The sequence below is a fragment of the Arachis hypogaea genome, chromosome 1 (genome assembly GCF_003086295.3).
Source record: "Arachis hypogaea cultivar Tifrunner chromosome 1, arahy.Tifrunner.gnm2.J5K5, whole genome shotgun sequence".
NCBI classification, from domain to species: Eukaryota; Viridiplantae; Streptophyta; class Magnoliopsida; order Fabales; family Fabaceae; genus Arachis; species Arachis hypogaea.
The window spans coordinates 10,440,572-10,451,103 of NC_092036.1; the positions used below are offsets into that span (position 1 = coordinate 10,440,572).

General features: G+C 25.5%; 1 protein-coding gene across 1 annotated transcript; it reads left to right on the forward strand.

Annotated features, from left to right (window-relative positions):
* The first annotated feature begins 411 nt into the window (after positions 1-411).
* On the forward strand, positions 412-9,184 carry LOC112796018 (protein STRICTOSIDINE SYNTHASE-LIKE 10). The gene is made up of 3 exons (XM_025838261.2): positions 412-946; positions 7,088-7,357; positions 8,112-9,184. Exons 1-3 carry the CDS (start codon positions 582-584, stop codon positions 8,707-8,709), a joined length of 1,233 nt encoding a protein of 410 aa, XP_025694046.2. The 5' UTR covers positions 412-581; the 3' UTR covers positions 8,710-9,184.
* The last annotated feature ends 1,348 nt before the right edge of the window (positions 9,185-10,532 follow it).

Below are 10,532 nucleotides of genomic sequence, written 5' to 3' on the forward strand. Positions count from 1 at the left end.
GGAAATGGTTTAATCAAGCAATAAACTCGCAGTTTAATTTCTCATGCATTGTTAATAAATTAATCAACATTTTTTAAACAAAAATATATTGAAAAATGAATTTAGCTAAATAATTAACATTTTTCAGTCATTATTGTTAGATAATTTTTAAATTACTTTTCAATATTAAATTCTAAATTTTCTAAAAAAATATATAATTTTATAATAAAAAATTAATTAATATTAGCTAATTAAAAGTTAATTTTCTTTATTATTTATTATTAAAAAAATAAAATACCATGTGTAATGACATCAAATCATCACCAATAATTTAAACACCTTAATTAATATATGGCTATGATGAGTGTACATCACTGCCACTTTTTATGAGTTGGAGCAATATAATAACCAAAATTAAACAAACATGTGTTAACAATAAGTCTAATTTTCCACACTTATTATTACATTTTAATTTAAAAATTGGTGGAAAATATTGTTGAAACTACCAACTAATCATACTTAATGCTGGTTTTAGCTAGCCATTTGAAAAGTCTCCAATGACAAGTGTATATATAAATATAAATAACATATATATATAGTGCATGCATGAAGCTATGCTCATTATTACAAACCATATATATAACAAACATTTTTCTTCTTTGTATCAAGAAAAAATAAAAATGAAGAAACTACTACTCCTCCTTAAAGTTAGTACAATAATTGTTGTGTTGATGAATAATTTGCCATCAATAGGAGTATTGGGTTATGGACCAGTAGTGTTGATAAGAGGGGGAGTGAGAGATTCTTGTTCACAAATTGAGCTTCCTAAAACAGTTCATGGTCCTGAGAGCATAGCATTTGATTGCCATGGCAAAGGACCTTATGTTGGTGTTTCTGATGGAAGAATCCTCAAATGGCATCAAGAACACAGATCTTGGATTCAGTTCGCGGTTACCTCCGCAACAAGGTAGGTATTTTCTTCGTTGTTTTTTGATGTTATTGTCATGAAATCGTTTCTGTTAAAAATTTAAGCCGTTAAAAAGAGGTATATTGATGGTTATATTTTTTTATACGTCTTTTTACGTAAAAAGATTTTTTTTTTGAATTTGTGTTAGTTTTTATACTTTTATATAAGGAGGATTTGGTAAGTTTTCTGGTGATTTCTTTCATATATTTGGTCTCTCATGTGGTTGAATTTAGTTTCTTTAAAAAATGAATGACTTTTTGAATTCTTTAATCATTAAGTTTTTTTTGTGTGTTTATTATGTTTTATAAAATAATAAATAAAAATACAACTTGATGGATATAAAATAATGCTAGATAAAGTGTTAGTTTGAATATCCAAAAGTTTCCAGAAACAAAAATTTTTAGCTAAAAAATGTGAAAACTTATTATTTTGTCTTTATTTAATATATTTTATAATAAAATAAATTTAGATTTTTTTCCTTTAATATTACCGTTTGAATATAAGACTCATCAAATTAAACCTAATTGAACTAAAGTTATATTTAAGGGTAAATGAAATTAAAGTATATAAATATTATATTGTATGATATACAAGTAATATATTTCTCTTATAATGACACACCACTACATCACTAGTCTTGTATGCAGTGTATGTTGTATTTTAGTTATGAATTTGGATCCATTAAAATGTTAATTAATGTTATGAAGTGGAGAGTTAGGCTCCATCTGGTCTCTATTCCAGGATAGAGACATAGAAATAGTGGAAAATAAAAACATGGAAGTTGTGCCTCAATATATATGTTGTTTAATTTGGCTATTGTGTGTATAATTTAAAATGAGTTTATATTTTAAAAGTACATAAAATAAATGAGAATATCAAGAAGGAAACATGGTTTAATTAATCAGTCAAGCCTAACTTTTTGGGTAAAAAACTATTATAAGCCAATGCCATTTAGAATTGACGTATATAAGCCAAACTGAAAATCGTTTCAGTAATGCGCAGATGCTATATTTATATAATTCGAACCAGTATGGTTCGAACTGCATATGATAGTAATTCGAACCTGAGCAGCAGTTCGAATTACCAGTTGATTGTTCTTCATAAATCGAACCAGGTTGGTTCGAACTAAGAATGCACCTAATTCGAACAAAGTTAGTTCGAATTACACATAGCACGCGTTTCCAAGTAATTCAAATTTGACTATTAAAAAATTAATAATTTATTAAAAAAAAATTATTAAAAATTTATTAAAAAATTAATAATTAAAAAATTAAAAAATATATATTTTATTTCGTACATTAAAAAAAAGCTAACAAAATATTTAATTACGAGACTTCTTTAAAATATTTGTGATATATCAATACTCTTTTGTCCATTTTTAATAGCTCATGAATATTTTTTAATAGATTTTTTAATAAATTTATTTAAATTATACTGCAAAAAATATTTTATCCTATGCAAAATAATTTAAAAAGAATGGCTTAAAAATGTTAGGAGTACTATAAAAATTTGTAATGTTCTAATAACTTAGGTAAATACATGCATGTACTCAAATTTTAAATAAAATACTCTACATAGTCAATAATAATTTAGAAATGAAAGAAACTATTTTATTCCATACAAAACAATTAAAAAATATATTTTATAAGAATAAAATATATTTCATAACATATTTTAAGCCATTTTTTTAAAAGATGTTATGAAAATGGCTTAAAAGATATATTTTATTCTAATACAAAATATTTCATAACATCTTTTAAGTCATTTTTAAGCCATTTTTTTTAAAAAATGACTTAAAAATGTTAGGAGAATAAAATATATTTCATAACATCTTTTAAGCTATTTTTTAAAAAAATATATTTTATTCTAATACAAAATAATTTTATGCCATTTTTTTAAAAAATGGCTTAAAAAATATTATGAAAATGACTTAAAAGATATATTTTATTCTAATACAAAATATTTCATAACATCTTTTAAGCCATTTTTAAAAAAATGGCTTAAAAGATGTTATGAAATATATTTTATTCTCATAAAATATATTTTTTAATTTTTTGTATAGAATAAAATAATTTCTTTCATTTTTAAATTATTATTGACTATGTAGAGTATTTTATTTAAAATTTGAGTACATGCATGTATTTACCTAAGTTATTAGAACATTGCAAATTTTTATAGTACTCCTAACATTTTTAAGCCATTCTTTTTAAATTATTTTGCATAGGATAAAATATTTTTTGCAGTATAATTTAAATAAATTTATTAAAAAATCTATTAAAAAATATTCATGAGCTATTAAAAATGGACAAAAGAGTATTGATATATCACAAATATTTTAAAGAAGTCTCGTAATTAAATATTTTGTTAGCTTTTTTTTAATGTACGAAATAAAATATATATTTTTTAATTTTTTAATTATTAATTTTTTAATAAATTTTTTAATAATTTTTTTTTAATAAATTATTAATTTTTTAATAGTCAAATTTGAATTACTTGGAAACGCGTGCTATGTGTAATTCGAACTAACTTTGTTCGAATTAGGTGCATTCTTAGTTCGAACCAACCTGGTTCGATTTATGAAGAACAATCAACTGGTAATTCGAACTGCTGCTCAGGTTCGAATTACTATCATATGCAGTTCGAACCATACTGGTTCGAATTATATAAATATAGCATCTGCGCATTACTGAAACGATTTTCAGTTTGGCTTATATACGTCAATTCTAAATGGCATTGGCTTATAATAGTATTTTACCCTAACTTTTTAATCTGTTTCCAATCCTTAATTCCCATTATGGAAGATAATTCACACACACATATATATATTATTGATGCATTTTTAGTGAAAAATAATTTTACATCTGCAATTAATTACGTAACAGCATATTAGTAAAAATAATTATTTTTTATATTTGTTATGTAAATAATTATCTAAACAAATATAATTGTACGACTGTGTAAAATACATCGTTAATATATCAAAATTAATATATATAAATTTAATTTTGATCAATGTAAAATAGTTTTACACGTATAACTAATTACGTAAAGGTACATTAAAAAAAATAACTATTTTTTATATTTATTGTGTAAATAATTATCTAACAAAACATATGTAATTGTACAATTGTATAAAATATTTTTCATCATCAATACATCAAAATATATATATATATATATATATATATATATATATATATATATATATATACACACACACACTGCCCCCATTTAATTTGTTAAACATCTTTTCTCCTTTTAATGTTTGTATATGTCCTCAATTTTTCTTGGACAAAAACTAATTATACAGCTATATATATATCAACCTTTAAATTAGTTGATGGGACCCTGAAAGCTATTGGTCTAAAGATAAATAATTTCTAATTATTTTATCATCATTTAACGCACCTTTGTACGTATACCATACTAATATTGAGAAGTCATGTCGTACAGTAAACCTGTATTTAAGATTCTGTAAAATAATAATAATAATAATAATAATAATAATAATAATAATAATAATAATAATAACAATAAGAGTGCATGTATGTATTTTATTAGTATTTCTTTCTGCTCTCACTTTTAGTATTTTATTGTTTTTTTTACTTAAATTCTAAAAACATAAAACATTCAAAATAAAAATATAAAATAACATATATAAATCAAATGTATGCTAGTTTTTTTTCTTTCACTATATATTTCAATTTTTCTTAAATTCCTCACAGCTGAAAATACTAAAAATAAAAATATAAATCAAACACACTTAGGTTTCATATAGTTATTATTATTATTATTATTATTATTATTATTATTATTATTATTATTAAACTTGGGTTGCTAATAATGTATATAATTGACCCCCACAACAATGAACAAGGGATTTTCCCAACAAGGAAATAAAGATGGATATGATGTTTTACCAAAAAAAAAAATATGGATATGATGGGTTACTATTAAGTCAGCATTTATAGAGTTGGTTGGTGATCACAAAATAGAAGTATATATCAAATCATTTAATTTAATTCACATCGCTGGAACTTTCTTAATTAAGAATTGTTCGATAATGAAATTTTGTGAGGTATATATGTTTAGTGAACAAACTTAATTATTCTATAATGAAATTTTTTGAGGTACATTTGATGTTTGTGTTGATTGACTTGATTCCACTTGGATTTTATCTAATGGTAGATGGTATTAGGTTTGTATCAAGAAAAAGATATATATGTTCATCCAACTAAAATATTTATTGTTCTCAACATATTGATCTTTTAAGAAAAATCAAACTTTTATTATTTAAATTTTAATGAATTTAACAAATCATTATTCTTATTATATTATATATATATACATATATTTTTGCTCTTTTTTTAACTCTTACTTATATATATTTAATTGAGGATATATATATAATTGAAAAAATTATAATATCTATAAATAACAAATAGGTCCTGATTTTTTATCTAAAAAATATACAAGTCTTTAATTAATTAAAAATATAAAAATATTTATCACTTTTTAAAACGCAAAATATTTAAGTCACTGCGAAGAATTTATTTGTCCTTATATAGTTTTGACAAAAAAATTTAAATATCTAATATTTTGAAAAGTTAGAAGCATTTTTGTATTTTTAATGAGTTAAAAGTTTATGTATCTTTGAATAAAAAAGTTAAGAACCTATTTATTTTTGGTGAATTTTACTTAACCTTATTTTAAATATAGGATAAGTTACCATCTATGACATGTCTAATAACTATTGGATAAAATGAATTATGCATATTGGTTAACATTAACTCTTAATTTAACTTGAATTTTGATAACTAATTAAACTAATTAAATATAGTAATTTTTTGTAAATTATAAGAGTTAAAAAAAATCTTATTTTATAATTTTTTATTTTTTTTATACCACACGTATATTAATTAGATTTAACGATACAAAAAAAATAAAAAAAGAACAAATGAAAAGAAAAATCAAAAGGTCAAATTACAAATTTAAAATAACAAAAAAAATAAAGTATTAATTGAGTAAGGATAAATTTCATAGTTATTAATAGAGTTGATATAAAAATTATGTGATTTTGTAAATATGAAGTTTAGATAGTTTTACTATAATTAATTAGTTTGATTGTCAAAACTTATGTTAAATTAAGAATTAATATTAATTATTTTGATGATATAATTTATTCTATCTAATAACTATTAAATTTATGATAGAGAATAATTTACTCTTTTATTTAAAAGAGAGTTAGGCTGAATTTTTTTTATTTGACTAGATAGTTATTTGAGAAAAAAATTAGAGCAGATAATTTTTTTTTTTCAAAAGAGATAGAAAATAAAATTGTACCAAATATACATGTACAATTCAGAGGCCCCTGGCCCTAGTATTCAGTATCCTATCTAGCTATGATTTATTATTTTTGTCCGTTTTCTCTGTAACTATGTTGTAGGATCCTCACATAATTAAGTCAACTATGTTATTTCAAAATATTAAAAGATTAATAAAAGAAGTGTGGGACATCTGAAATGTAAAATTAGGTGATAGGTCGAATTAATTTCGAGTTTTCAACTGTACAATCTTTCATTGAATGTCCCCAAATATAGGAAAAACATTGCCATTTATAATTGCTTTACCTCCATATGACAAGGTTTGCCCACTTATTATTACTCATATTATATATAATTATATATATTATAATAATAAAACCCAAAAATAAAAGAAAAGTCGTAATTTTTGTGTTTTCTGGCCAGCACTTAACCATTAAATAAAAGTGAGTGATTTTTTATCATTAGATGTAATCTCACACCATTAAAAATACTATTAATGACTAATTGATGGTTACAAAACACCAAAATTACTAGCTCTCTAGCATTCCTCAAAAATAAATATTAAGGACCAACATTTTATTTTTATATTATTAAAAATTAAAACTTAAAATTTAAAATTTAGTTTTTAAAATTAAAAAGATATATTTATTAACTAAATATTAATAAAAATAATAAATTTTATTAATCATGTAGTATTGTTCAAAATTGATAATCAAACCCAACTAACAGTTGGATTTAACTTTTTACTTGGTAGTTATATTTAATGATGATTAATCCGTCACAAATTATTAAGTTACAATGGTTCATGATTGTGTAGGGACAAAAAATTATGTGATGGGTTGACAAATACAACCTTGGAACCGTTGTGTGGAAGGCCTTTAGGGCTCAAATTCAACACTGTAACTTGTGATCTGTATGTCGCCGACGCCTACTTTGGACTCGTGGTGGTCGGAGCTGCCGGCGGCGTGGCAAAACAGTTGGTCCATTCTGCAAATAAAGTTCCATTGAAGTTCACAAATGCTTTGGATATTAACACTCAAACTGGTGAAGTGTACTTCACAGATAGCAGCAGTATATATCAAAGAAGGTAATTATATTATCCTAAATATATGATTATATCTTTCATTGCCTAACATAATATTGTTTTATTCCTTTTTATTATTAATTAACTAGAGTATCAATAAACATATTTTTATAATAATAATAATAATAATAATAATAATAATAATACATGTAAAGTTGGTAAATATGATAAATATCTTTTCATTATCTAGCATTTTAATTGTATAGTTTTCTCATTCCATTTCTATGTTGGTTTCAAGTAAAAAAAATTATAAAAAATATCGTAAAATTTTAAATTGTGTACACTAGATTAATTTAAACAGGTAGCAATGGTATTTTGGCGACAGTTTTTATAACTGCCGCTAAATGAAATAGTTATACTATCATATAGATTTTGTATCAATATTCAATAGTAAATTAGTAATTAATGTTACTGATAAATATATATGTCCCCTTCACACTTGTAGCTCATCTTCTTAATGAATTAATTAACGAGAATTGTTACATGTCTATTAAATATTATTAGTTTTTGTCAAACATTTTATCAGTAATAATTTGTCTTTATATTTACAGTTATTTTATACACAATAAATATATAATTTACACACATAAATTAAATATAATTTGTATCCATATTTTTTTAAAATTTATATATAAATTAATAAAATTTATTTATTCAAGATAATTTAATGCTCATATTAGTCAAATAATAACAAAAAATATTAAACTTGTTGACTCCAAAAAAATTTCTTAATTAATTTCTCTTTTTTATTTTAAAGGTCATATTTGCCAATAATACTGACGGATGATTCAACTGGAAGATTGTTAAAATATGATCCAAGAACAAAACAAGTTCATGTTGTGCTCAATGGCTTAGCATTCCCCAATGGTGTTGCCCTAAGCAAGGACAACTCTTTCCTTCTCTTAGCTGTTTCAGACACATTCAAGATCTTGAAGATTCACATTAATAATAATAATAATAATATTAATAATAAAAATAATAAGAATAACCCTACTAATATCAATAACAACAACTACTACTATGTACAACATTTTGCAACGCTTCCACGTTACTCTGATAATATTAAGAGGAATGAGAAAGGTGAGTTTTGGGTGGCACTTAATAGTGGAAGGGGAAAGATTCAAGGGTTAGTGAAAGATCATGAAAATATTATTGGAGAAAATGTAGTTGATCCATTATCAGAAGATCCTGTGGGGATTAAATTTGATGAAGAGGGAAATCTTATTGAGGTCATTGATGGAGGGTTTGGTGACCAACTTGATTCTGTTAGTGAAGTCGAAGAATTTGGTGGAAGATTGTGGTTGGGTTCTAATGTGCAACCTTATGTCGGAGTCATAAACCCTACGCCGCTTTAACCGTGTTTGACGGTGGAGAAAGATATAAATATAGAATTATAAGGGTGAGTTTGGTTTGTATTTTTATTTTTTGTTTTTATTTTTAATATTTTCTGTTTATAAGAATTTTGTGAAAGAAAAAAATAAGAACTGAAAATAGAAAATTTAATTTCATTGTTTTTATTATTTTTTTTAAATTATGAAAACAGAAAATACTAAATAAAAACTGAAAATAAAAACACAAACCGAACACATTCTGATATTTTGTGAAAGAACAAGGAAATATGAAGATAATGTCTTGTAGAAATGTGTAGGTTTTTTTTTTCTTCTATAAATTTGTTTTTTCCATTGAATTTCATGTATTTTGTTTGAAGTAGTTTTGTTGGAAAATTCTACTTCTTTAATTTGTAAGCTGGAGATTGCAATGGTCCACTTTGTAATTCTCTTATTAAATGTAGTTCTATCTTTGTTGTAAAAAAAATATTGTTTTGTACCATATTTAGTTTCAGATATACCTTTGTGTTTTTTATTTCTATATCTTTGTACTATTTTAGATATCAAATACAATAGACAAATATATATATAAATTTTAATTACCTACTCTGTTGATGTTCACGTTGGTCGTCAATGTTAAATTTATGTGTTAAACCTTTTTAGCGGCGGAAAAAAAAGTTGTACAATTCTATTTAGTCAAAGTAATTTTTTTATGAATTGTTTCGGGGCTTACCTAGAATCGGACGGTGGTTGGACTTGTTTGTGAGGCCCAAGTGCTAGAGGAAGGTGGTCTCTGACTTGGTTTACGTCTGGGAGCCGCCTCCGAGTTGTGTATGTGAAAGAATGGGGGGTGGTACCTGCAAAGACACTCCGATGCCTAAGTCAGCAAGGGTGTAAGCAGGTCTAGAGAGTATTGGGCTTAGAGATACTTGAGGGATATCAGTGTATTTATAGTGGTGAACCCATAACCACCGTTGAAGTAGTTCCGTCTTTTAAGGGGAATAACCGTCCCTTTATCTTAGGGAAGTTGAGATATTGCTCCTGGAAGTGGTTAGAGAGATTTTAGGGGCAGTTATCCTCTTGAGTGAGGGTTTATCTGCCAGCTAATCCCTCGATCCCGACTTCTTTAGAGCAAGTCGTGGTAAGCACCGACTTCGTAGATTGAAGGTCGGTGTAGGGTGAGTCTCAATCCTTTGGATTGGGCCTTTTGTTGGGTCCTGGGCCTTATCATTGGGTCAAGGTATGAACAGTGCCCCTACTCGAGCCCAATTTCTTTTAAGATTTGGGTTCGAGTATTCTACTCGGGATCGTAGCCAACCTAGGAGGGAACCGACGTGATCATTGGGAGCCGACGTGACTTTTCATGGCTTTTGATTTTCACGGTTACGTCTAATCAAACGTCGCGTCCGTTAGAGGTTCGCGTAGGGATTGATTACCTTGGTAACGGTGCACTCATTAATGACCGCTTCTGTTTTTACCATTATGCTCCTAACGTGTTTATAAATATTTTTCCTCTCTTTCGTTGTTTCGTTTCTGCGATTTTTCGAATTTTCTTCTTCTCATCCGTTCGTGGGGCATTCCTTGTTTGAAGGCTTTCATATTCTTCTACCTTATTTCTAGATAAAGGTTAGTCTTTTCTTCTCTTCTCTTTTTACAACGTGCTTTCTGTTTGCATGCTTTTATTTTTTAGAGAGAGAGAAGTTGATTTGTAGGCTTCTGTTTGATTCCGTACCCCCTTTAGAGACCATGTTTTTTCTTTTCTTTTCTTTTTCCTTTGTAGGTTTCACTAACCCTTTTTAGGAAAAGAAATGTCTTCCGTAGAAATTCTTGCTCAGTGGGTCGATGTCACA

Coding starts and splice junctions, on each gene's coding strand:
- LOC112796018 (XM_025838261.2), top strand. CDS start 582: ATGCATGAAGCTATGCTCATTATTACAAACCATATATATAACAAACAT. Junction 947..7,087: donor GCGGTTACCTCCGCAACAAG/GTAGGTATTTTC, acceptor ATGATTGTGTAG/GGACAAAAAATTATGTGATG. Junction 7,358..8,111: donor AGCAGTATATATCAAAGAAG/GTAATTATATTA, acceptor TTTATTTTAAAG/GTCATATTTGCCAATAATAC.